General features: G+C 66.9%; 1 protein-coding gene across 1 annotated transcript; it reads left to right on the forward strand.

The window, feature by feature from the left end:
* The first annotated feature begins 229 nt into the window (after positions 1 to 229).
* Positions 230 to 25995, forward strand: ESPNL (espin like). The gene is made up of 9 exons (XM_012755673.3): positions 230 to 1708; positions 2902 to 3092; positions 5025 to 5211; positions 8967 to 9149; positions 14455 to 14586; positions 20092 to 20206; positions 20625 to 20737; positions 21640 to 21837; positions 23284 to 25995. Exons 1-9 carry the CDS (start codon positions 1415 to 1417, stop codon positions 24901 to 24903), a joined length of 3033 nt encoding a protein of 1010 aa, XP_012611127.3. The 5' UTR covers positions 230 to 1414; the 3' UTR covers positions 24904 to 25995.
* Positions 25996 to 26636: the final 641 nt, after the last annotated feature.

Consider the following 26636-nt stretch of genomic DNA (forward strand, 5'->3'; position numbering starts at 1 on the left):
GGCCCTCCCCCAGCCCTCATCAAATGCCCTCCATCAGCCCTGCCCTTCCAGCCCAGCGTGCAGTGACCCCAGCCAGCTGTGGCCCTTCAGCCAGGCCACTCTGCCTCCCCCTGTCCCAGTGTGTCACTCGGCGCAAGCCCGTGTGCTCCTCTGCGGGGCCGAGGGCCTCCTCCCGCCTGAGTGCTCGCGTGGCTCGGCCCCCACAGAGTCCGGGGTGGCCGGTGCTTGTGTGACCTGGGTCGTTCCTGGGGGAGAAGATGGGATTGTCCCCGGCCCGGCTCCCTCCTAACTGCATTTGCAAAGGGCCCTTTTACCCCCCACGAGATGCTCCCGGTGTCCGGGCGCGCACCACGGGCTGAGATGCATAGGAGAGATTCAGCGCACGAGCCCACGGGGGTACAGAGAACTACACGGTGCTCAGGAAACGGCTGTCAGAAATGAAATGAAATGAATTAAAGATCTCAGGCCCTGGCGTGGCGTCTCTGTCTCTCTGTGGTGCCAGGGTCCCGCCCGGCGCAGGGCTGGGGTGCGCCTGGCCCGCTGCAGCGCTGGGTGTCGGTGCCTTAGCACGGGGTCGAGCTCGAGTCACATCTCTGGGAGCCCCTAGAAAACGGGTCCCCAGTCTGCAGCTTCCTGCAGAGGAAGAGCTTCCTGCCGTGGTGGCCCCGAGTCCCCAGCAGAGACTCTGCGGCATCCAGACCCCTGGGAACGACCTGGAGAGGAGCTCGCAGCTGGGAAATGCGTTTGGGACTTTTGGCCGCAGCGCAAGACTGGGTCGCTGGGCTGGAGAGTGGCCGAGGCTGGAGCTGCGGGACCCTCGTCCTCACGCTGGAGCCTTCGCGCCGGCACAGCTGGGCTCTCCCAGGGTCGGGCCTGTGCCCACCGCAGGCCCCACCGGGCCACCAGCTTCCCCGGAGGTTCACAGGAGCCTCCAGGGCCAAGGGCCACCGGAGGGCCGGGTTCCGGGCACGGATGGCCCAGGGGCCGTCTGCTGTCTGGTGGGCACGTAGCCCAAACATGGCGACCCTGGTGTGGTGCCCTTTCCAAACACGGCGGGGCTGGCCTGTGGGACGGAGGGAGCAGTCTCCCAGGGACCCGTCCCCCCGGGGCTCAGTGACGAATGACGGCACCCATCCTTGCCCTCCGCAGGTGAGTGGCGGTCCCTCTGCTGACCGGCGCCCACCGCTGGCTGACCCCGCGCAGGCCCTGCGACCTGCACCCCGCCCCCGCTGCCCGGCTGGGCCCTTCCGCTGTGGGAGTGGCTTGGGCAGGGCTGCGAGGGCGTCCCCAAGGCCTCAGCCTGCCGCCTCCCATCTGCCCTGCGTGCTGCTTATCAGGTAACCGGAGCCGCAGCCTCGTCCACGCCTGAAACGGGAGGCCTGGCCTGCACACGAGCCGCCAGAGCGGCCGGAGGATGGATGCGCAGCGGGCGCTCGCGGCCGCCAAGGCCGGGGACGTGGCCACCCTGGAGCAGCTGCTGGAGGCCGGCGTCCTGGGCCCGGGCATCACTGATGCCCTGGGGGCTGGCCTGGTGCACCACGCCGCTCGGGCCGGCCACCTGGACTGCGTCAGGTTCCTGGTGCAGCGGGCCAGGCTGCCCGGCAACCAGCGGGCCCACAACGGGGCCACTCCGGCGCACGATGCCGCCGCCACGGGCAGCCTGGCCGAGCTGTGCTGGCTCGTCCGCGACGGGGGCTGCGGCCTGCAGGTGAGCATGGATGGGGACAGCCGGCCGCCCGTCCCCGTGAACCGGCGGGGCTGTCGCTAGGGAGGCCCGGAGGCCCTGGGCTCCCCGTTTCTCTCAGGGCTGGGTCAGTGGCTCCTGTCTCTGCCCCACGCCCCTCCCACCCCTCAAACAACACCAAGCCCCTGGGTGCCAAGGCCACCTCCTGAGCCCCCTGTCCCCCAGCCCCGTGCCAGGCGGAGAGCACGTTTGCCCTTTGTCCCGCCTCCCAGGAGTGCGGGCGCTGCCAGAGGTCTTGCCAGCGTGCGGGCCCGGTCTCCCGCAGGGGCTAGAAGGGGGCGGTGGAGGGTGCGGTGGAGCCTCGGCCCGGAGCTGGGGGCCCGGCGGTGGTAGCGGTGGGGAGAGCCTTCCAAGCTGCATGAACACGGTGTCTCGGGTCTCCGTGACCGTCCCGTCCGGGGCATGTCTCCCAGGGCCCTCCTTCCCGCCTCCCGGCCTGCCCAGCTCCCCGTGCAGCCCCCCCCCTGTGCAGGGGCCTCAGTGCCGGGGCTCAGCCCTGCTGAGCTCTTGAGGGACGGCGAGCAGGCCGAGAGGCCTCAGAGTGCCGCCTGAGGTCACGGTTGGGGTGGGGGCTGCTGGGTCGGCCTCCCCAGCACCTGGCCCTCAGCGCACGGGCACACCGGCCGCGGCTCCCTGTCCTGTTTTGTTCTGACAACCCCGAGGGCTGCAGGCGGGTGCTGTGCCGTGTCTGGACTGGCTTCTGATCACGGGGCACTTGGAGGATGCCAGGGCGCCGTGCCGCCAGGGTGGGAGTGCACCCTGGCTCCAGGCCCCGTGGCTGGAGGGAGGGCACTTGTGGGGGCAGGGCAGCGGCCCAGAGGCAGGTGCCCCGGACACCTGTCCCAGGCACTGCGGGCAAGCGGCAGCTTCTCTGCCCTCCGTCCGCAGCGTGGGCAGAGCCTGCCGGCTGCTGTGCAGGGAGGGCCGTCCCACACCACCTGGATGTGGTCCTGGCCCTGCCTCCCGCCCTGAGCAGGTGGCCTCACTCCCTGCCGGCAGGGGGAGGAGGGGACCGGAAGCCCCACGTCGGGGCTGCGGGTCGTGTAGGGTCCTCGCAGGGCCCGGCCCGGGGTGGCTGGCTCAGGCCACACAGCGCTGCCCCGCGCGGGGTGGGTCACGCCTGCCACCAGCCCGCTGTCCTGCCTGTGACCCCGCAGGACCAAGACGCCTCGGGCGTCTCCCCGCTGCACCTGGCCGCCCGCTTCGGGCACCCTGTGCTGGTGGAGTGGCTGCTCCACGAGGGCCACTCGGCCACGCTGGAGACCCGGGAGGGCGCCTTGCCGCTGCACCACGCCGCCGTCAGTGGGGACCTGACCTGCCTGAAGCTGCTGGCGGCCGCCCACAGCAGGTGAGCAGCCCGGAGCCCCAGCTGGGGCACGCCGGCCTCGGGGGAGGCGGCACGGGCAGGTGGCCTTCGGGGTCAGCTCCGGGGACGGGCTCCGTGGGCGGGTCTGGAGCAAGAGTGAGGCAGGAGGGCCACCCGCCATGGCAGTGGGGGCGGCTGGGCGCTGCTGTGGGGCTAGAGCTCCCGGCCCCGCAAGGGCATCTCAGGGCCTGAATTAGCTGGGAGGGGACAGCAGTGACAGCCATGGGCACCCTCACGCCACCTGACAGGAGCGGGGTGCTTGGTGGACGTAACCCTCCGCACGGCCCACGCAGGCCAGCGGACTTCCCTTCCCCCCAGACCCTCCTCTGGTCCTTGTCCCGCGCAAAGGGTCATCGTTGTCATAGTAACACCCGGCCTTTCGCCTCCTCACCATGGTGTGCCCAGGGCTGCTGTCCTGGCCCGGGGTGGACCTTCCCGTCCACCTGCCGCCTTTCTCGCCGGGGTAGGAGGGGCCTGCCTGCCTCTGACCACAGCTGTCCTCTTTGAGGGATGTCTGGCTGCCCCGGCCGCCCCACGTCTGTCTGGGGACGAGCCCTGCAGCTCACTGGGGAAGTGTCTGTGCTCCCAGGTGCCCCGCTCTGCACCGCGAGGAAGAGGCCTCCGGGCGCACTGCCGCTGCGGCCCCGAGTGGCTGTCTCGCCTCGCAGCTCTTAAAGTAGCTTCCGCCAGGGAAAACCAGGCTGTGCCACATCAGCACACACTCATGCCGCAGGCGTGGGAGGGGCCTGTGCCCCAGGCCCGAGTTCCCCCCGGCACCGACACGGGAGCCGAGCGGCGGCTGCCCCCGGACAGGGCGAGCAGGCGCCAGCGGCCGCGTGCTGGACGCTGCTGTCCTAGCCCTGGTTCCAGTCAAGGCCCCGGCAGAGTCTGCTGGACGCAGCGCGGACACCGCCCTGAGCAGCACCGGGGCCACACTCAGCCCTCTGGGCGCGTTCCATGAGGGAGTCACCCTCGGGCTCTGCAGGGCAGAGCAGGCGCGTGGCGGGCCCAAGGCCAGGGGCTGCCTGCCAGGGCCCTGAGCCCCCTGCGGGGGCAGAAGGAGCAGGGGCTCGTCCTGGCAGGCTCCATGGGGCGCAGGGGTTCAAACCCGGGCACAGCCCTTGGGCAAATCATGCAGCTCAGCCTGTTTCCCTTCTGCCGGCTGAGGCCTGTGGCCCGGTCTGCACTGCCGGGCGGCCAAGCTGCTCCTGGGAGCGCCGAGGATTTGGAACCCAACGTTGTGACCCTCCCTGGTCTAAAACGATGGATGTTTGCAACCTGGACCCAGGAGTCCCAAGGAGAGAAAAGAGGGAAAGGAGGCTGCGGGCACAGTCACCTGGGCCCCAGCCAGCGTAGGGGACCCCAGGGCAGCAGCTGGAAGGTGCCGGGGAGAGCCAGTCCGCAATGGGCAGAGGGGGCGGCAGGGGTGAAGTTACATCACTCGGGATGGGCTCATCCTTGGGCAAGGGACCGGCCCTCCCTACAGCTGGTCGCTAGGCAACAAGGACACACCTGGACCCAACACAACCTGAGGGCAGAGAGAGATGCAGGAAATCCCCAAATGCTGCTCCAGCCCTTCCTTGCTGGGGACTGGAATTTGGGTGCCTGCGGCTCCTGTCCTGCTCATAACAGCCCCTTTTTAAGAGCAGGGCCCTGGGGCTGGGCAAGGTTCAGGGACCTGTGGGCCTCACTGTGCTAGGCAACCCTAAAATGCCCATGAGCCCCAGCTTGATGGGAAGTGGGCGGAGCTGGATTCCCTTGAACAGTGCACAGCCTGTGCAACAGGGCAGGCGGACACAAAGAGCATAGCCAGGTGCCCGGGCTACCCTTACCCCCATCAGGGCCTTCACTGCAGCAGCCCAGACACCCATGCCCCCCTGGCCAAGTGCCCTCTGAACCCTCCTTCCCCTGCAGCGGCGTGAACCGGCGGACACGCAGCGGCGCCTCCCCACTCTACCTGGCCTGCCAGGAGGGCCACCTGCACCTGGCACAGTTCCTGGTGAAGGACTGCGGCGCCGACGTGCACCTGCGCGCCCTGGACGGCATGAGTGCCCTGCACGCCGCTGCCGCCCGGGGCCACTACTCGCTCGTCGTCTGGCTGGTAAGGGGCCCGGGAGTGGGGGGCCGTCCAGAGTCCGGGCCCCGGAGCCAGCCATGCCGCGCCTGGGCGGGAGCTCTCCCGGCAGCCGGGGACACTCAGGGCTGCCGGGGCCTCCGATGTGCCGGCCCGGCCCCAGGCCGCTGAGCGCCCGGGAGGCTGGGCCCCAAGCCTTGAGGCCTGTGCGCCCCTCTGCTCCGACAGTTCCTCCCTCCCCCAGGAGGCCCCGTGGGTCTCCCGGGCACTCTCGGGGCTGGTGACGCCGGGGCTGCTCTGTCGCCAGTGCCCATGGCAGCAGAGCCTGGCCTGGGCCACTCAGCCACTTGCTCAGGCCCTGACGCCTCAGAGCCCTGGGCCTGTCCCCATCCCTCGTCCCTTCTGGGCCCTGGAGGGGCCACTCTGGCCTCTTTTGGGAAGGAGCCCCTGGGACCAGGGCACAGAGTGGCCAGGGTTGGAGAGATGCCTCCTTAAAGATGGGGGGGCTTCCTGCCTCCATAACACAGAACCAGAACAGGAGCTCCAAGGGTCTGTCACAGAGACCCAATGGAGCTGAAGAGTAGGGAGGTGGCCGGGCGCGGTGGCTCACGCCTGTAATCCTAGCACTCTGGGATGCCAAGGGTGGAGGATCACTTGAGGTCAGGAGTTCAAGACCAGCCTGAGCAAGAGCAAGACCCCGTCTCTACTAAAAATGGAAAAATTAGCTGGGTGTCGTGGTGAGCACCTGTAGTTCAAGCTAATCGGGAGGCTGAGGCAGGAGGATCACTTGAGCCCAGGAGTTTGAGGTTGCAGTGAGCTACGATGGTGCCACTGCACTCTAGCCTGGGTGCCAGAGCGAGACTCTGTCTCAAAAAAAAAAAAAGAGTAGGGAGGGTCTCCCTAAGAAGGGGACACTGGGGGCAGAGCTGAGCATGGGCAGGAGGTGCTGGGCAAGGCTGGGGCCCAAAGCCAGTTCCCGGAGGAGGCCCTGCTTGTTCACAGGTGAGGAGAGCCTTCCCACGTGCTGTCCCCGAGCCTGGCATGCAGGTCCCCAGGTGGCAGCCGCCCGCCGGGCACCGTCCCCTCTCCTGCTCTCTTTCCCTCCACCGCAGCCAGCCCTGACAGGCCGCAGTGTGACTTCTTTGCCGCGTGGGGCCCATCTCCAACCCCGGGTGGGGCTTCCACACGCCCTGCCAGAGCGGGACTGTGGCCACCTGCCGCACTTCCCCTGCTGGGTGCGTCCAGGGCTCAGGAGACGCCCAGTGAGTGGACCAGCAGAGGAAGGAGCGAGGAGGGCCCCCCCGACCCCGGGACGGTGTCCAGCCACTCACCTTGGTCCCGAGGACGCGGCATTTGCCTCCAGCCCCCTCTGTGGCACCCGGAGCCACCAGTACCTCCTCAGCCCCGCCCGGGCCTCGCTGCCCCATGCACCTGGCCTGGGCTCCTGGGTGCCACGAGGGCCGGCGGCTGCACGGGGACAATCGGCAGCAGCTCAGGGCAGGGGTCCCGGGGGGCAGGGAGTGGGGTGTCCATTGCCCCTCCGGCCGTGCTGAGGTGTGAGCGTCCCTTTCTCCCCCAGAACGCAGGGCCCAGCCACCGGGTCCCTGGGCCAGAAAGTCCGTTTCAGACGTGGAGCCCCTAGGCAGCCCCCAGCCTGGCACAGTCACTCCTGGGACGGTCACCCTGTCCCTGCCTGTGTCCCCAGCTCACTGTCCTGTCCCTGACAAACGTGTGAGTGTGGATCCGTCAGGGCCGCTCTGGGCGGCAGGCGGCAAGCAGACACACAGCCAGGGCTGCCCTGTCCACGTAGAAGGTGGCAGGGCTGCTGTCATCTCCCTTGTTCTCGTGGAGAAGGTTGGCCGCACCCAAGGCAGGGAGGAGGGAGACACCGCATCCCAAGGCAGAGAGGAGGGAGACACCGCATCCCAAGGCAGAGAGGAGGGAGACACCGCATCCCAAGGCAGGGAGGAGGGAGACACCGCATCCCAAGGCAGGGAGGAGGGAGACACCGCACCCAAGGCAGGGAGGAGGGAGACACCGCATCCCAAGGCAGGGAGGAGGGAGACACCGCACCCAAGGCAGGGAGGAGGGAGACACCGCATCCCAAGGCAGGGAAGAGGGAGACACCGCACCCAAGGCAGGGAGGAGGGAGACACCGCACCCAAGGCAGGGAGGAGGGAGACACCGCACCCAAGGCAGGGAGGAGGGAGACACCGCATCCCAAGGCAGAGAGGAGGGAGACACCGCATCCCAAGGCAGAGAGGAGGGAGACACCGCATCCCAAGGCAGGGAGGAGGGAGACACCGCATCCCAAGGCAGGGAGGAGGGAGACACCGCACCCAAGGCAGGGAGGAGGGAGACACCGCATCCCAAGGCAGGGAGGAGGGAGACACCGCACCCAAGGCAGGGAGGAGGGAGACACCGCATCCCAAGGCAGGGAAGAGGGAGACACCGCACCCAAGGCAGGGAGGAGGGAGACACCGCACCCAAGGCAGGGAGGAGGGAGACACCGCATCCCAAGGCAGGGAGGAGGGAGACACCGCATCCCAAGGCAGGGAGGAGGGAGACACCGCATCCCAAGGCAGGGAGGAGGGAGACACCGCACCCAAGGCAGGGAGGAGGGAGACACCGCATCCCAAGGCAGGGAGGAGGGAGACACCGCACCCAAGGCAGGGAGGAGGGAGACACCGCATCCCAAGGCAGAGAGGAGGGAGACACCGCATCCCAAGGCAGGGAGGAGGGAGACACCGCATCCCAAGGCAGGGAGGAGGGAGACACCGCACCCAAGGCAGGGAGGAGGGAGACACCGCATCCCAAGGCAGGGAGGAGGGAGACACCGCATCCCAAGGCAGGGAGGAGGGAGACACCGCACCCAAGGCAGGGAGGAGGGAGACACCGCATCCCAAGGCAGGGAGGAGGGAGACACCGCATCCCAAGGCAGGGAGGAGGGAGACACCGCACCCAAGGCAGGGAGGAGGGAGACACCGCATCCCAAGGCAGGGAGGAGGGAGACACCGCATCCCAAGGCAGGGAGGAGGGAGACACCGCATCCCAAGGCAGGGAGGAGGGAGACACCGCATCCCAAGGCAGGGAGGAGGGAGACACCGCATCCCAAGGCAGGGAGGAGGGAGACACCGCATCCCAAGGCAGGGAGGAGGGAGACACCGCATCCCTGGCCGCCTGCCCTGAGGGTGGAGTTTCCGGCAGAGCCCTGCGTCCCGCTGGCAGGGTGGGATTCAGTGAGTGGCGCAGGGGAGGCCCCGGGAGGCCCCGCCTGGAACCCAGACACCAGCACGGCAGGCCCCGGCAGAGGGGCGGCCTCAGGTCAGCCCAAACACCCAGCTCCCCTGCGGGCTCTGGGCGGGGGGCACCCCGGGACGCACCGCCCAACAACGTCTGTGCGCCCGTGCTGGGCGCAGGGCGCAAACGCCCAGGGAACGCAGCGCTGCCAGATGCCAGGTGGTGTCCTGTCCCTCTCTCCCCTCCTTTAGCAGCCAATGTTTGTGTGTTGTCCCCGGTGCCAGGTGCGGCATGTTTTCATTTGACGTGATGCTGGCTTAAGACTCGGGACTGTGGCATCTCCAGATAAAGCCACGGTGCTCACCGTGCCCCACGGCCCCCGTGCCCCACGGCCCGAGGTTACAGGGCGTGCGTGATGAGCTGGCTCTGCCGGGCTGCTGCTCCCAGGAGGCACAGCTCGGGCTGCCCCTGGGCCCCTCCCCGCACCCCCCTCCCCGCGCGACCGCCCAGCCCCCTCCGCTGGCCACTCTGTCTCCCCCCAGGTCACGTTCACTGACGTCGGCCTGACGGCGCGGGACAGCGAGGGCGCCACGGCCCTGCACTTCGCGGCCCGAGGCGGCCACACGCCCATCCTCGACCGGCTCCTGCTGATGGGGGCCCCCATCCTGAGGGACGCCTGGGGTGGCACCCCCCTGCATGACGCGGCAGAGCACGGCCAGATGGAGGTAAGGGCGCACGGGCACTGACCTCACAGCGCCCCCAGGATAGTGCCGACGCTCCCTCTTACGGATGGGCAAACCGAGGCTCAGGGGAGGTCACGTGGCAGGATCCATGACCCGTGCTCATCCTGCGAGCAGAGCAAGCCAGGGCGTGATGTTCATGGTTCACTGCAGCCTCAAACTCCCGGGCTCAGGTGATCCTCTTGCCTCAGCCTCCCAAGCAGCTGGGACTGCAGGCACGAGCCACTGTGCCCAGCTAAGTTTTCTATTTTTCGTGGGTGTTGCTATGGTTGCTCTGGCTGGTCTCAAACTCCTGGGCTCAAGCGATCCTTCCACCTCAGCCCCCCAGAGTGCTGGGACTACAGGCGTGAGCCACCGAGCCCGGCACCCTTTGCTATTCTTTAAATGAATCTTGGGGCTCTCGTGGCACCCAGAAGCCCAGTGTGGGTGGGTGCTCACATGCTCTGCGCTGCCAGGTCCGGGCCCAGCCTTGGGGAATGGGCTGGGCCGTAAGCTCTGGCCCCTGCACTGCCGCCCACCTGCCGCCATCTCTGCTGAGGGCCAGCCCACACCTCGGGGCGACACGTTTGCTTCTCCCCGACCCATCCGGCCTGCCGGCAGGGGTCAGCTCACCTCTGAGCACTCTCCCGGGTTCCCTTGCTGTTCCAAAGCGTTTTCTTCTTTTCCACTGTGCAGCCTGCTTCGCTGCCACAGATCCTGTGGGATCCCACTTACGTGAGGCGTCCAAAGCCGTCAGGTTCCGGCCCCACCCCCGCCCGCCCTTCCCATCTCTGTCGAGGGAGGGTGTGAGCACAGAGGTCAGGCAATAGTTTGGGGCCAGAGTTAGACCACTTGTGTGCCTGACTTATTTCGTCAGCCTAATGTCCTCACGGCTCACCCATGTTGTAGCAGGTGTCAGAGTTCCCCTCCTTTTTATGTTTAAATAATACTCCGTGCGCGTCTACACTGCATTTCCTTTTTCTGTCCGGGCATCTGTCAGTGCACGTTGGGTGCTTCCCCCTTCTGCCCATCGTGGATGCTGCTGCTCTGAGCCTGCTGTGTGAATCTCTCTGTGAGTCCTGCTCGCAGTTCATTTGGGTGTCCACCCAGAGCAGAACGTCTGGGTCTGCACGGATTGCCTTTTCCATGTTAAGCCAACCTTGCATTCCTGGAATAAATTTAACATGGTATATTACTTCTTTTATATATATCTGAATCTAGTTTGCTAACACTCTGGCCTCTATATTCTTGAGTAAAATTGGCCTATAACGTACCTGTCTTGTTCTGTCTTTGTTGAATTTTGGTATCAAGGTATGCTATGAATTAGGGGGTGTTTCCTCATGCTCTATTTTTTGGGACATTTTGGTTACAATTAGACTTATTTCTTCTTTCAGTGTTTGGCTGAATGCACTAGTGAAGCCCTCTGGATCTGCCATTCTCTTTGAGGGAAGGCTTTTAATCGCTAATTCAATTTATTTAATTATTGAACCAGTAGGGTTTCCTATTTTTTTGTGTGTGAGAATTGGTTTTGGCAAATTGGCTGGTTGGAGACCTGAGAGCCACATTTCCGTGGCTTCTATATCTTCTTTTGGATTTAAAAATATCACCCCACTCTTCCCCTCTGCCATACTGGTCTGCGCTTTTAGGGGTTACCCTAAAATCACAACTTGAATCTTTAACTTCTCCAAGAAGTTAATCAGTTCTTTGAAGATAATCAGTTCTTTCTCTCTCTTCCCAGACAATACAAGATTCTTATAATAGTCTAAGTTGTAGGAATTGTATGCCATTTGGGGGGGTAAATATATTTTTTTAAGGTAAAATTCACATACCATGAAACTAACCATTTTAAAGTGTACACGTCAGTGGCATTGGGTTCATCCATTACATTGTGCAACCTCATCTCCATCTAGGTCCAAAACATTTTTGTTACCCCAGAAAGGAAGCCCTGTAACCACTAAGCAGGCACCCCCCTTTCTCACCTCCCCGCAGCCCCCGGCAGCCAATAATCTACTTTCCGCCTTTATGGATTTACCTAATCTGGTGTTTCCTATGAACGGCCTCCCGTAGTAGGTGGCCTCGTGTCCACCTTTCACTCGGCGTACGTTTCATGGTTCATCGACCATGCAGCGTTGGGCAGGGCCTCACTCTTTTGAGGCTGAGTGATGTCCTCCGTATGGACAGACCACATCTGGTTCATTCTTTCATTCCTAGATGGGATCTGGATGGTTCCCTCCTTCTGGCTACTGTGACTAGCACTGCTATGGACGTTTGTTGCAGGTTGCTGTTTAAATGCCTGTTTTCAGTCCTGAGGGCGCATGCCCAGGGGGGCCTGCTGGGTCGCGGGGTCAGCTTCCCTCAGCAGCTGAGCCCCACCAGCAACGCACAGGGTTGCAATTTCTCTGGTTTTCCAATACTTTTTATATTGTGTTTATTATTTTTAGAGCCATCCTAATGAGTGTAACGTAGTACCTCATTTTGGTTTTGATTTGCTGGAATATGTTTTTATCGTATTTTTTTTTTTTTTTGAGACAGAGTCTCGCTCTGTTGCCCAGCTAGAGTGAGTGCCGTGGCATCAGTCTAGCTCATAGCATCCTCAAACTCCTGGCCTCAAGCAATCCTCCTGCCTCAGCCTCCCGAGTAGCTGGGACTACAGGTACACGCCACCATGCCCAGCTAATTTTTGCTATATATTTTTAGTTGTCCAGCTAATTTCTTTCATTTTTAGTAGAGACGGGGTCTCGCTCTTGCTCAGGCTGGTTTCTAACTCCTGACCTTGAGCAATCCTCCTGCCTCGGCCTCCCGGAGTGCTAGGATTACAGGTGTGAGCCACCGCGCCCGGCCAAAGTGCATTGGAATATGTTTTTAATCACATCATTTATTTAGACAGGGGACCAGTAAAAACAATTTGCTCAAGATTCCACATACCCTGGGAGCCACCCGGGACGTCTCTGATGGCCAGTGAAGGGACTGGCTTCCCTTCCTGCCTTGAAACCAGCAGCTGCAGAGAAATTCGTGTTAGCAGCACGGATAGGAGTATCGTACGTACGCGGTCACATCTGAAGCATGTCTCGTTAGGGGTGCAGAGTCCCGGGCCCCACCCCGGACCTCCTGGATCAGAACTTGCGCTTGTACGAGATCCCCGGGATCCTCGGGCACAATTTGGGGAACTTTCAGTGTGCATACCCGAGCTAATCTAGAAAGAGTTCCCAGAGAGGGGGATCTTGACGCCCAGCTTTGAATGTGGGGAGGGGCATTTGCACTCATTTGCCGAGAAGGGGTCCATGCGCAGAAGGAAGGCCTCAAAGTCTGGAACCAGTTTAATGTTGTGTAAAAAGGAAATTGGAAGCCGTCGTAGGGTCACGAGAAGGGCGAACCGTTTCCGTTGCTCCTTGGAGAAGGGCTCCCGGTGGAGCCGGAGGCTGCTGCAGGACGGCGGGCTGTGGCCTGGGGCGTGGAGGGTAAGGTGGAAAAGGGAAGGGCAGCACAGACGAGGCTCCCGGGGGGTCAGATACGGGCTGTAAGCCACTGTAGTTCTCTACCGGCTGCCTGCCCACCGCCTTCCTGCTGACGAGGGAGGGAGGCTTGCCGAGCCAGGCAGGCGGCAGTGAGGAGCGTCCCGAGCCCACGGCCCCCAGCACACGTGCGATGCCTAGAAAGGGGTCGGTCGCTGCCCAGCAATGCATGCCCACACTCTCCTTTGTTCGGACATTCGTCACGGACAGGTACCGACCCCTCGCTCAGGCTGTCACGGAGAGGATTCAAGAACCAGAGGGGCATTTGGATCGGATCACTGGTTCTCAGCAGGGACAGCACCCTTTGTGGCAAGTTTTGGAAATTTTGAGGCTGCTTTTAATCGTTACGATGATTGAGGAGCGTGCCAGCTCATGGCGGAAGCCAGGAGTTGAGGCGACCTGCTCCACCAGGACACCACCCACCCACCTGCCCGGGAGGCTCCTGCTCCCCCAGTGCCAGGGGTGCTGCGTTCTCCCAGGGGCTGGAGTCAGGGCCCCCCCACCCCCCTCTGGCCCCAGCTCTGTGCACGTCTGACCAATGGGCCTGCCTCCTCCGCCAAACCAGGAGCCTCCGGGACGATTCCTTGGTCCTGCCTCCCCGCAGCCCTCTGGGCCGGGGGTGGGCACACGCTGGGCCCACGAGCTAAAATAGTTCTCACCTTTTTAAATGGCTGGGGGAAAATACCCCAAAAGAATAACATCTCATGACACATGGTCCTCCCACCAGGCCACCCCTCCGCCTGTCTTTGACTGGCCTCTCTGGGAGGGTGGGGGCTAATCACACCTGTCACAGGTGAGGCGCCCTCGGTCCAGAGAGGAGAAGAGATTTCCATTGGGGTCTCACGACTTTTTAGTTCAATTCAGGGTAGCCCAGAGACGACGAGGCATACCTGGTCTGGGCTGGGAGCAGGTCTGAGCCGAAGGCTCACAGTGTGGGGGACAAAACGCCTGTCTAGCTCACGGGAGCGTCTGTGTTTCCGAGAACCGCAGGGAGGCACAGAAATGCTTACAGCATAAACATGCACAAAAGAAATCACAGAATGACTCTCGCAGGCCCCTCCTCTCCCACCTGAATCCTTCACGGCCCCAGTGTCCGATAGCTTCCTGGTCTGTGGACCCTGCCCTCCCAGGCCCCCTGTCCCCATCACGAGAGCCAGGTGGGAGGGGGACAGGCGGTCCCGACCCCCAGGCTGGCCGGATGAGGAGTGCGGGCTGAGTGGCCGCGGTTGAGGCCCGAGCCGGCGTGGGGAGGGCCAGGGTGGAGCCTCCCGGAGCAGCCTGGGGCCCAGCTGAGGATCCCCGAGAGGGCTGGACCCGGCCCAGGACGGAGCTGGCTGTGGGGCCGTGGGTCGAGGGGCAAGGCAGGTGACTCAGTTTCTTCCCACATGCACCCCACACCTCCGAGTTGTGACAGTGGGAATCGGTTCTGCCTGTAAAGCCCCCGGCGTGGCAGTGCCGAGGGCCAGGCCGGGGACCCGTTGCCGACTGCCCCTGGCTCCGCTGCCGGCTCCCAGCCGTGCCCTCGGAGAGTCGGCCTCTGTGAGCCTCTGCCCGTCCTGCTGCCTCAGCATGGTTCGTGTGTGGCGGTCGGTGCCATCGCTGCCAGGACGGGCTGTGGGCTGAGGCTCAGGGGTGCTGGGCAGGTCTCTGGGGCCCCACGGCTCGGACTACAGCCCTGCCCCTGCGTGGCGGCGCCGGGGCAGCCTTGCGACGGGCTGGGCGAGCCTCTTGCACACGGCCGGCCCGGCCGGGGCCTGGTGAGCATCTCGGTGGGTCACATCTATGTCCCATCCCTGCAGTGCTGCCAGACCCTGGTCTCCCACCACGTGGACCCCTCCCTGCGGGACGAAGACGGTTACACGGCAGCGGACCTGGCGGAGTATCACGGACACCGGGACTGTGCCCAGTACCTGCGGGAGATGGCCAGGCCGGTGAGGCTCGGGGCCGTCTGTCCTGAAGGCATGGTGGGGTGGGGGGCTGCGGATCTGCAGCCAGTCAGCTGGAAAGCTCACGGTGTCCACCTCCCATGCCATGGCATTGCCAGGGGCCAGGGCCTGGGCAGGACTGGGCCGGCACCACAAGCCAGCCGCCGGCACTGAGGCCAGGTGTGATGGGGGCCGGCCAAGGCCGTGACAGGGGCCAGAACATGGGCAGGGGCTGGGAGAGGGACAGGGGCAGGGGCTGGGAGAGGGACAGGGGCAGGGGCTGGGAGAGGGACGGGGGCAGGGGCAGTGAAAGGGTCCAGGACAGGGGCTGGGGTGAGGGCTATGGCCAGGACCAGGGCTGGGCTTGTGGCTGGAACTTGGTCAAGCCACGCCATGCGTCCGGGCTGCAGGAACCATCCTGTGATGTGGGAGCCTCCATGGCCAGGGTTCCTCTTGGGGGACACATGTCCGACCGAGGACCCCGGGTGGGAGCAGGGCCTGGGTCCTGGCAGAAGTGACCTGAGGCAGCCGCAGCCCCGCAGCTGCTGGAAGGCAGCAGGTCCAGTCCCGGCTCACCCTCAGCGTCTCCTCATCTTCGGAGCCTGTTTCCCGGCCCGTGAGGACAGGGACCTTGTCTGTCCCAAAGGTCCCAGGCCCCAGCACACGACAAGGCTCAGCAAGTGTTTGTTGAGGGAACAGATTCGCAGGGGGGTGGACGGACGACAGGGCAGACAGATGGAGGGGAGGGTGGGGGGCGGGATGGACGGGGAGGGTGCGTAGGAGTGAAGGTGGGTGGGGTCGCCGCGGCACCCGCAGTGGAGCCAGGCGCGTCCCCCAAGCACGCCTGCAGCCCCGCAGGATTCTGGGCCCAGGGCAGTTACTTGTGACAAATCTGTCCCAGCCTGCCTCAGCCTGGGCCACATTTGCTTTGGCGGCCACCCCTGCAGGAAGGTGCCCTGGGATCAAGGGACCCCGTACCCAGTGAGGGCACAGGGCCCCACAGGCAGCGAGCCCCCCAACCCAGTCTCACCCAGGGGCTGCCGCGCCTCCTCTTCCTTGGGTGACCCCTCAGGGTGTCCGGGACCAACGGGCAAAGCTGTCGTCCTCCCGGCCCTGGGGCCTGCGGGCGGTCCTCCTGCTGCCACCTCCAAGAGCCTCGGCTGTCACCGACTGAAACCCACACCGATGCGGGCGCGGCCCGGGGGGACTCTGGGAGCGCGGCGGTGCCCTGGTTTGTCCCGGTGTAGCAGTTTCAGGAACTAGAATTCAGTTACTGCTCGAAGTCATTTATTTACTAAATTATTTACTTACTAAATGTTTGGTGGGTTGCTGCTTAGTGAGCGCCTGTCTTTCTGGCCTGGCCTTGGGGAGCTGGTGGAACGCGGCAGGTTCTGCGGTCGCAGGTGGAGCCGCCGTCCGCGGGCTCAGGAGCACCCAGGCTTGGCTGTCCCCGGCTCCCGCCAGTCACTGGGGTCGGCCTCGGCCTTCCTTGGCCTCCCCACCCCGGGTGGCAGCCGAGATCGGGAGGCGGGAAGGGTGGCCATGCGGCGTCCCTGCCCTGTCCCCACCCAGCCACGCTGGGCCCCACGGCCTGGCCTTTCTGTCCAGGCAGGTCTCTGCCTTCCAGCCCCAGACCCCGGGTGGGGCAGGACGGTAATGTCGGGCTCAGCCCCCTCCTTCCCTGCTGCCTCGGGGCCCCTGCCCGGCTCACACAGACCCAAACCCTGGCCTTCCAGGCTCTGGTGAGCAGCGTTGGCTGGCAGCCGCCTGGGGACTGAGGGTCAGCCCAGGGGCTCGTCTCTGCGCCTCCTCCCTCGGGCAGTGCCCAGTGACAGCAGGGGTGCTGGGCGCCCCCAGGCCACCCGCCTCACGTTCCAGGCACCCCCCCAGCGGGAGGGCCGGCTGTCAGCTGCCGGGGCCGGAGGAGGCTGCACGCCTGATGCAATATTGATGGAAAGGCAATACTCGGAGGTCGCCGCGCTGGCCTCTTCCCACGTCGCCCCGGGGAGGTGGTGAAATCCATCGTCCCCCTGGACGCCACAGCCTGTATCCGCCCCAGGGGACTCGAGGGCCCCAGGAGAGGCAGCTTGGGCACGAGGCTGGACAGGTAGTGCCGAGACCTGCCCACGGGAGGTGCCCCCCCCCCGCACCCCCTCTGGGTGGGGCCGGTGAGCCTTGGGCGCACCCACCACCCAGGCCAGGCCCTGCCCCTCCCTGGGCCTTAACAGCCTGGGTGGGCAGGGGCTGGAGGGGCCGTCGAGGCAGGTCCCGGCTCTGGGGTTCTGCGTGAAGTTCTGTCCGGCAGCAGCGGTGGGAACGGCAGCCTGGGGTGGCGCACAGCCCTCCGTGGGCGCGGGGCCGAGCCCCCGGCTCTCCCGTGGCGTCCAGGGCTGTCCTGCTGGTGCTCACCCGGCAAGGCCGGGGCCTCTGTCCCGGGCTGTGGTGCTGGGAAGCGCTGTGCATCCCTGACCTCCAGTTTCCTCTTCCATAAAATCAGATTGAGGAGCCTTGTTTTCAGGGCAAAGGAGACATCCTCTCGACCCTATAGGGTCCTGCCCGTGCTGGGACCTTGGGACACACTACTTCTCCCCCCCACAAGGGCCAGAAGGGCCCTAGGACCCCTTCATTTTACAGATGGGGAAACTGAGGCCCAGGGAGGGCGGGGGACGCCCCGGGCAATCTCCGCCGTCGGGGAGCAGCGGGGCCCGGCCAGAGATCGAATCTCAGCCGTGGCCACTGGTGTCCAGCAGGCAGCTGTGGGCCATGATTTTCTCGGCCCGGGTGGCATTACAGGCCTGTAACCCGGCTCACCGCAGCGCCCCCGATGCATAATGCATGGCAGACACAGCCGCGCAGATCTCTCCAAAAACACGGGGAGAGACCACGGGCTCTGGGCCAGCCTGGCTGCCAACCTTAGGGCCACTGTCCCTGGGGTTCAGGGCAGCTCATGCCCAACTGTTAGGACCCCAGAGGATGAGACCCGACCCCGGCTGCGCCTTTCGACCCCCTTGGGGTCACTGAGTGTTCCCGGCCTGGTGTGGGAGGCAAGGATGTGGCCACGCCCACTGCCTGGGGCACCGCAGCCAGACCTCCCGTCCCTGTTGCGGCTCAGCGAGAGCCTCAGAGCGCAGTGGTGACAGCAGCCACAGGGCACGCCGGGCCAGCCAGGTGCTCTCCGTAGCCTCACCTCCCAGCAGCTCTGATGTTCAGGCCAGGACGTGGAGGCTCAGGGGGACCTCCCAGGGCTTCATCTTCCAGGGCAGGTGTGAGGTCCCCCAGGCCGCAGGTGCTGCTGGGGGCCAGAGTCCCCTCCCCTGGGCCCAGCCCAGCTCCTGCCTTAGAATTCTGTCTGCCCCAGATGAGGGGCTGCTGCCAGCCCAGCTGAGCCCCCTCGCTCTGTCAGGCGTGGGGCCCAAGAGCAGGTTCAGTTGTAGGGAGGGGGCTGGGCTGCCAGGCAGGGTACAGGGTGGGGCATGGGGCGGCTGCTGTCCAGGGTGCTACCCCGGGACCTCAGCCCCTCTGTCTGTCCCACTGTTAGGGCTGGCTACTCTGGCCACGCCTGTGGGGTTTGACTCTGCCTTGCACAGGACTCCTGGTTCTGAGACAGGACTTCCTATGGCATAGCAGGGAGCACGCATGCACCATGTTTTGCGGGGGACCCCCTGCCCCCCAAGTCCCAGGTGGTGTGATTTGGGTCCAGATGGCGGGTGCCAACAGCAGGCTTGTGTCTCAGCTGGGGACCACTGAACCCGCTACCTCTGCTCTGCAGTGAGCAGGACGCAAGCCTGCTCGAGTCTCTGGGTCACCTTCTGCAAGCATGGCCCTGAGAAGTGGCCCGCTAGGGAGCAGCCATGCTCTGCGCCCCCGGGAAGGGGACCCCACACCTGCCGTCCTCCCCAGAGACCCGCCCCTGCCGGGGCCCCGGGGCCCTTGGTCCTGGCAGGAGCAAAGAGGGAGGTCTCCAGTGAGGTTCCCCCCAGCTCCGCTGCTCCCCCCCAGCTCCGCTGCATCCCAGCACCGGGAACTTGAGAAAGCCCTTTGTGCTCTCTGAGCCTCAGTTTCCCCGTCTGTGCCCTGAGGGCTATACTGCGGGTGAGGGTGGAGATTCCTCTGGATTCCTCTTCTCATGGCCCAGGGATCCTGGGTCCCCCTCCTTGTCCCCGGAGGGTCCCTCCCCAGCCCCCGTGGTAAGGGATCCACACCCAGCCTGTGCCTGCCCAGCCACCTGACACCTCAGCCTTCAAATATTCATGCGGCGCCTCCCACTCCTGGGGGCCGCAGCCCCGACAGCCCCCGACAGCCCGGGACGCACAGCTCCTCCGAGTCCCTCCCGGGCTGGGAGCCGGGCGGACATTCCCCAAGCCACCGTGCGCCCGGGCCACTGGGTGTGGGCACAGATTCCTGGAAGGAGCCAGGTGCGTGGGGGCTGGGCAGACAGGCTTTCCGTGTGTTCCCGTCCCCGTGCCCGCGGGCTGAGGGGCGCACACAGCCTCCCGGCTGTGGAGGAGAGTGGGCTGGACCCGTCTTCACCCTGAGCAAGGGCGGCCAAGGGTTTGCTGGGCAGGGTGGCGCCCCCTCCTGCAGGCCCGTGCAGGGGACGGTGGGGTCTCTTGTTCAGAAAGGGTTAGGAACTGCAGGCAGAGACCGCCGAGCGCAGGAGCAGCTGCAGCAGTGCCGGCCCTGGCCCCTGGCCATGCATCCCTCGGCCCAGGGCTCCTGCCGCGCCCACCTGGGCCCGGACGGCCACATCCAGCTCCCGACACCCACTGCAGGGAGGGGCGGGAGCTCGCGTCTGACGGCCAGGGTGGGGCCTCAGAGGGAACACCCTCCTGGCTGGGGACACGCGTGGGGACGGCCGTGCGCCAGATGGGCATGAGGCAGTGCGTGCACAGCCGGGGGCCCAGGCATGGCGTCGCGCAGACGGGGCCAGGCCAGCCTTCGACTCTCAGCCTAACCCCAAAGGCTAAGAGCTGCTGCGGGGGACAGCACGCGTGTCCCCCGCAGCAGCTCTCTGCCGCTCGAGGACAGATGTCAGGGGAGCAGGAGGCGTGTGCGCCGGCTGCGGTCAGCGCTGGCGGCTAGCGCTGGCACACCGGAGTCTCAGCTCCTGCTGCTCAGAGGCCAGCGCTGAGGCCGAGCGCGGCAGTCTGGGGCGGCCCTCCAGGTCGGGGCTCCTTCCGCTGCCCGTGGTCGGCGCCGAGGGTGGGGGAGTGGCGAGGTGAGGCGTGTGCCCTGCCCCGAATGTGGCCGCGCTGGGGCAGGGCGCCCCTGCAGCCCCAGGCTCCCGAGGCTGGCCTTGGTAGCCTCTGTTTCCAGGTGGCTCTGGGAGGGTGGCCCCAGGGAGGGTGGCTCTGGCCAGGTGCCGGTCCTGGTCCCTCCCAGCCTAGACACTGGCAGGTCCTGGGGTGCACCTTCTGGGGTGCACAGGCCCCCGCGCACCCCTGGATGCAGCCGGGAGGAGCCCAGGTCAAGGCCCACCTGGCCGCACTGACCAGGCCTGCCCTCCCCCAGGTGCCACTCCTGATGACGCCCCCGCCACCGCCGTTCCCTCCTCCCCCACTGTCAGCCGCCGGGCACTCCCCGGAGGACGGAAGGAGAGGGGGCTCGGGGCTCTCGCAGCCCACCCGTGAGTACAGCGGCAGCAGAGCCAGTCTGGGCACGAGGGCCCTGGGGCGGGGGGAGTCGCTGACACCCGACAGCCGGGCACCCGGGTCGCCCCGCCCAGCAATCAGCCTCCCTCCCCACTTCGTCCAGGTTTCTTTATCGTCCACGTGGCTTTGTGGGGGTCCGGACGCCTGGGCGCCCTGCCTTCCGCGCTGCCCGGGGCGCGGGGTCTGTGAGGTGCAGGACTCCGTCAGCCAGGCAGGGGTGGCCCCCTGACACCGCACAGAAAGTCCAGCGGGCCCCAGGGCAGGCTGCCGCCAGGCTGGGTGGGGTTAGCACCCATCGTGCCCCTCAGGAGGCGGGTTCTGTCCCCAGCCTGGGTCCCCGAGGCTGTGGTCTCCTCGCCCCAGCCCTGCTCCCCGGCTCCCCCCTCTCAGCAGCCAGGGCTCTCAGCCCCACCTGGCCCGGCAAGCCCGACCAGCCACCGCCCGGGGAGCAGAGGACCTGCCCAGCGCCACCCAGTGTCTCCGCCAGGGCCACAGCGGCCCCCACGGCAGCCCCCACGGTGCGTTCCCCCACCCCCATCCCATCTCCAAGGCCCCAACCAGCTTCCCACCGCACCTGTTGGGGACCCAGGGAGGCCTCTCCGCACAGCCAAGCCTCCTCCGCAGGGGACACCAGGCTTGCAGCTCCCGAGGGCCCCTGAGCTCTGAGCAGATGGGAGTGTCAGGCGGCAGCAGCTGCCACCCCCTCGCAGGAAGTGTGGGCCCCTTCCCTGCCATCCCATAATGCCACCGCAGCCCAAGCCCCTGCCCCGCCTCTGAACTCAGGGACACTCCCTGCCCCCGGTAGCCGCTGCCCATGGGGAAGGTGGGCCTGAAGCCCCTGCCCGCCCCCTCGGGGCTCCCGGCCAGCCCAGGCCTGGCTGCACGAGGCCTCCCCCTCCCCCTCCCCTTCCGGGCACCAGGCCCTGGGACTGCAGCCCAGTCTTCCCCTGAACAGGTCCTGAGAATTCTCAGCCCCTGAGGTAGTCTGTGTGAATCTGGGAGATGCCACGTGGCACCGTCCCTCCTGGAGAGTTGGGGTGCACACAGCACAGTAAAGGCTCTGACAAGCCCTGCAGCACAGACTTTGTCTGTGTAGCTGTTCTGAGAGCAAGTTTGCCCTTGGACAGGGCACGCTCTGGGCAGCCTCCTCTGGACCGCATACAGGGGAGGGAGGAATCTCTGGTTGTGTCTCTCAGCCAGCAGTCCCCCACACACCTGGGCCCCACAGGGGACACCACGGGCCCTTGCCCTTGGGGGCCTCATGCTTAGGCTGGGGGTTCAGGGGTGCTGACGGCGGCCCCCCCCACCTCCCCCCAGGACGCCCTGTCTGTGCACCCTGGGCAGAGCCACCCCCACCCCGTGGGTCCCCTGCACTGGGGGCCTGCGTGACCCACGCCCGTCCACACAGGCTGCGGAGATGGCCGTGGCGGGGGACGGCCCGGACGGCCTGGCCGCGCTGCAGCTGGACGGGCTGCCCCCGGGCGACCTGGACGGGCTGGTGCCCACACGGGACGAGTGCGGCCGGCCCATCCCCGAGTGGAAGCGGCAGGTGATGGTGCGCAAGCTGCAGGCGCGCCTGGGCCAGGACCCGGCTCCCGAGGCCCAGGTAGGGGCGGGGGCGGGGGTGGGGGTGGGGGTGGGGGTGGGAGGCCTGGTCTGGGCAGGGGGAGTGGGAGGTGGGGCGCCCGGAGCCCGGACCTGGGACCCGAGACCAGGTGCCACCGTGGCCTCCGCTGCTTCTGCCAGGAGAGGCGGTTGACCCAGGTCAGAGGACCCTGTGAGCACCCCGTCATCTGCGTTAGGGGTGGGACCCACGGACTCTTCCCTCTGATGGCTTTAATCCTGTAACGTGGCAGACACTGTTCCCGGCAGCGAAGGGCAGGCCCTGCCCTCCCGGGGCTCACCTCCATCAGGGGCTCAGGGTGGGGCCAGGGCGCCCAGAGCCGTGTGTGGGGTGGCGATTCCTGCTGCCGGGAGTCCCCGGGAAGATGACCTGGCAGGGCCAGAAGGAAGGGCGGGCGGAGCCCTGTGGGAGTGGGGGCAGCACATTGCAGGCAGCGGGACAAGAGCAAGGGCCCAGGGCGCAGGGCTGGGGAGCAGGCGGCCAGTCGCCTGCAGGAGGGAGCGAGGAGGGGGGCGGTGGGGGTGAGGTCGGAGAGGAAGCTGGCTGAAGCTACGCGATCTCTGTAAGGCCTTGCTGGCCGCTGGGGATCTGAGCAGGGAAGGGCTGTGATTTGGCGTGGATTTCCAAGGCCCCTCTGCCCGCCGTGTGGTCAGCCTGCAGCACTGGAATCTTGCCCGTAGTGGACTCTGTCCGAACAGCGTGTGCTGCGGCCCACGGTCTACAGCTGCGCTGTGCAATACAACGCCAGCACGTGCAGCTACTTAAAGTCATTCAGATTCATTCAGAGCCGAGGTCCTGCCCCGCGGGTGCACCAGCCACATTCCACGTCTGCAGCCACGGCTGGCTCACGGCTGCTGCGTGACACAGCGAGAGTCTCCACCCTCATGGAACCGAGGACAGCCCCCGTCTGGTGGCCCAGCACGTCCTGGCCTGTCAGGGCTGGAAGCCCACGGGGTCAAGGGCAGAGCCGTGGCTGGGGGCAGCGCAGGGGCTGAGACCTCGGGGACCTGGGGCGTGGGCAGGCTGAGGCGCTCGGGGCTCTGGGCTCGGTCACAGCCCAGCAAGAGCCTGGGGGCCCCGTGTGGCCCTCGTGGGCTGGACGCTGCCCAGCCCGGCAGCGTAAGGTGTGGTGGGGAGGGCGAGTGTCACACGGAGGCCGAAGGTGCCTGGGTCCAGCCACAGAAGGCTCCGGGCTGGCGGGGAGGAGCTGGGAGGCCCTCATGACAGAGCACGGAGCAGATGTGGGGGATCAGGGAGCCGTGGGGAGGGGGCAGAGCAGTGGCACCCCCACCTCTTTGAGGGGAAACTGCCCCCCCACCCCGCCCCCAACCCTGGCCTGGGCTGGCCGGCCACGCCCCGGGAGCCTGTGTGTGCTGGATCACGCGCTCTCCCCACCCCGGCCTGCTGACCCCGCCTTCCTGTGCGCAGGACAGCGGCTGGGGCCCGGGGCCCGGGGAGCAGGCGGCCTGGCGGTACTCCCAGACGCACCAGGCCATCCTGGGCCCCTTCGGGGAGCTGCTGACGGAGGACGACCTGGTGTACCTGGAGAAGCAGATCGCAGACCTGCAGCTGCGGCGGCGCTGCCAGGAGTACGAGAGCCAGCTGGGCCGGCTGGCGGCTGAGCTGCAGGCCCTGCTGCCCGAGCCCCTGGTCAGCATCACCGTCAACAGCCACTTCCTGCCCCGGGCGCCCGGGCCCGAGGCCGAGGAGGCCGCGGCCCCGGAGGCCGAGCCGGCCGGCTGCGCAGAGGCCTCGCGGGCGGCGCCCGGCGGGCAGCCCCTGCCCTTCTGGTGCGGCCACATCGCCCGGCTGGTGCGCAGCCTGTCGCTGCTGCTGAAGGGCGTGGACGGGCTGGTGCAGGCGGAGGAGGGGCCGGCGCCCCTGCGCCCCCACGCCTGCGGGGAGGCCCCGGCCAGCCCCCCTGGCAGCGAGGCCCAGCGCGAGATCCGGGAGTGGGGCGTGTCCGTGCGGACGCTGCGGGGCAACTTCGAGGCGGCCCCCCGCCTGCCCTGCGGCCCCGGCCCTTGCGAGCCGGGCGCCCGGCCCGGGCACTGTCTGAGTGGCTGCTGGCCGGCGCCCCCGCAGCCCTGCAGCAGCGTGACCGCAGGGGGGCCCGCGCCCGGCGACGCGGAGGAGGCCAGCGACTCGGGCATCAGCTGCGAGGAGGCCCCGTCGGAGGCCGGCCCCGCGCCCGGCCCGGACCCCGCGCCTGGCCCGGACCCCGCCAGCCTGCGCAAGGAGCGCATCGTCACTCTCTTCCTCGGCCACTGGAAGAAGTCGGCCTGCACGCCGGCCCTCAAGGCGGCGGCCTGCCGGACGCTAGAGGCCCGCCGCGGGGGGCCACGGGCGCAGGACGCAGCCGGGAGCCCCGGGCTGCCCGCCCCGCCGCCGGGCGAGGGTCCCCGGCTCGGCCACCTGTGGCAGCAGCGCAGCATCATCTCCCACCTGCTGGGCAACTGGAAGACCATCCTGGCGCACGTGCCCGCCCGCCAGCTGCGGCGGCTGAGCCGGCGGCCCCCGGGGCCCCTGTCCCCCGAGCAGTTCCTGCCCCACGTGGCCGGGGCCCCCGTGCCCTACAGCAGCCTCTCGCTGGACCTCTTCATGCTGGGCTACTTCCAGCTCCTCGAGTGCGACCTGCCGGCCGAGGAGCGCAGGATGCGCCACCTGCTCTGCTTCGAGGTCTTCGAGCACCTGGGCGCCCACGGCTGGGAGGCCGTGCGCGCCTTCCACAAGGCCGTGACCGACGACGTGGCCGCCGGCCGCCGCGCCTGGACCGACGGCTTCGAGGACATCAAGGCCCGCTTCTTCGGCTCCAGCCAGGGCCCCGCCTGGGACGCCGAGCCCGGCCGCAAGTCGGGGCTGACCCCGCTGGGGCCCCTGCCCCACGCCGCCGGCCCCGGCAGCGGCCCCCGGCCCACGGCGGCGTGGCGGCCGGCGCCCGGCTCCCCGCGGGGCAGTTTCAACAGCGAGGACATCTGCGGCTACATCGACCGGAGCTTCGCCTTCTGGAAGGAGAAAGAAGCCGAGATGTTCAGCTTTGGAGAGTGACCCGCTGCGGGGGTGGGCTGGGGGCGTGTTGGGTCTCTCTCTCCTCTCCCCTGCGCCGGGCCGGCGAGCCTGGCGGACCCTGTGTCACCCTCCCGCCCCGCCCATTGCCAGCGTTACTTGCCAGCGTTACCCGCCCCTTCTCCCGCCTGCGTCTCCAAGAGCCCCTCACCCTGCACTGGGGGCCCCTCCCGGTCGCCGAGATGGGGGGAAGGGCGCCCACCCGGCTCCGGGCAGCGGCTCCCGGCCTCCTCCCCTGCTGGACACCCCTGTGGAGCTGGCGGTGGGCACGAGTCTGCTAAACAGAGCTCCCCATCCCCGCCGCCCGCCTCCTGCGCTTGCCCTGCCCCAGCCCCTGGGCAGCGCCGGTGCCCACAGGGCCGGTCCTCACCCCAGCACCAGGGCGAAGCGTCCTGTCCTCCTGCACACGGGCGCACGCTGCCCTGCCTGCTCCTGGGTCGCGGTGAGGGTGCACTGGGCCGGGGGGAGTGTCTCTGTCCCGGGCGTCACCCTTGTCTCACACGCACCAGCCCAGGGTGCCGCTGGCAGCGGGGAGCACCAGGGGAAGCACCCCGGAGGCTGTCTCTCGGGACGGGGCCTGGCTCTTGGGTCCAACACGCAGCCAGCAGGGACAGGCAGGGCTGGTCCCTGCCCTGCGCCGGCTGGCAGGAGGCACGGGCGGAGGGCGGGTCTGGGCTGGGCCACGGTGGGTGGTGTGGGGAGGTCGGACACTCTGGTGTTTCCCATCCCGCATGTGCCCCTTGCTGACTGTGCAGCTCTAAGGGCCTAACGGGTGTGGGGGTGTGGCACACACTGAGCCCCCCGTCACTCCCTGCCCGAGTGTTCAGGGCACCCCCGGCTCGGGTCGCCCCTGCCCACTCACTGTGGCCTCAGGCAAAGTCTCTCCATGGCAGCTGGGCCTTGGTTTCCCAGCTGAGGGGCTGGATCAAGGCCAGGAGGGGCACCCCACAAGCGCCTGGGGTTCCCGGAGGACCTGGGGTGGGCTGCCCAGTGAGGGGTGAGGCGGGGGCTCAAATCCAGGCTCGTGGCCCAGAGGAGGGAGGGGACATCTCTGCTGGGGTGCTCCTGGCTGACCCCAAGTGGCCTCCTGCAGACACCCTGCTTCTGAGGGGCACACCGGGATGGGGCTGGGAACCCTGGCCCCGGCAGCTCACCTGCGTCCCCAGAGCAGGCAGGGGCTGGCCCTGGCAGGCACACTCGCAGCAGCAAGGCCTAGTTGGTGCCTAGAAAGCTGTTGTCCAGTTGGCAAGAAACGCAGAGGCCCCCCGAGCCCCTGTCTGTGCACCCCGGGGGGCTGCAGACGTCGGCGAGGCGGCCAGACCCGGAACACAGGTGCGAAACCCAGGGGCTTCCCGGTGACCCAAACCGCACGAGCCCATCTCCCCAGCCTGGTGTGCAGGAGGAGGACGCAGAGGAGCAGGACACTGTAGGACACTGCAGCAAGGACAGCAAAGGACCTCTGTCCCTACCTCCGTCCTCGCGACTGGAATAAGCACGTGAAGGTGTGAGTTCCCTGCACGTCAGCGTGCAGGGTGACGCGAAACCCAGCTCTTTGGTGTGGTGGTGGTTGTCTCTAAAGTTCATTCGAAAGAAACAACGGACAAAGCCCACTGCAGCGGCCAGGCTGCAAGGAGGACACCAGTGACCCTGCCTCCTGGCAGACGTGGCACACACCCCGAAACGCACACGCACACACACGCAGTACCACGGAGCAC

Source organism: Microcebus murinus, chromosome 8, assembly GCF_040939455.1.
Source record: "Microcebus murinus isolate Inina chromosome 8, M.murinus_Inina_mat1.0, whole genome shotgun sequence".
In the NCBI taxonomy this organism is placed as follows: domain Eukaryota; kingdom Metazoa; phylum Chordata; class Mammalia; order Primates; family Cheirogaleidae; genus Microcebus; species Microcebus murinus.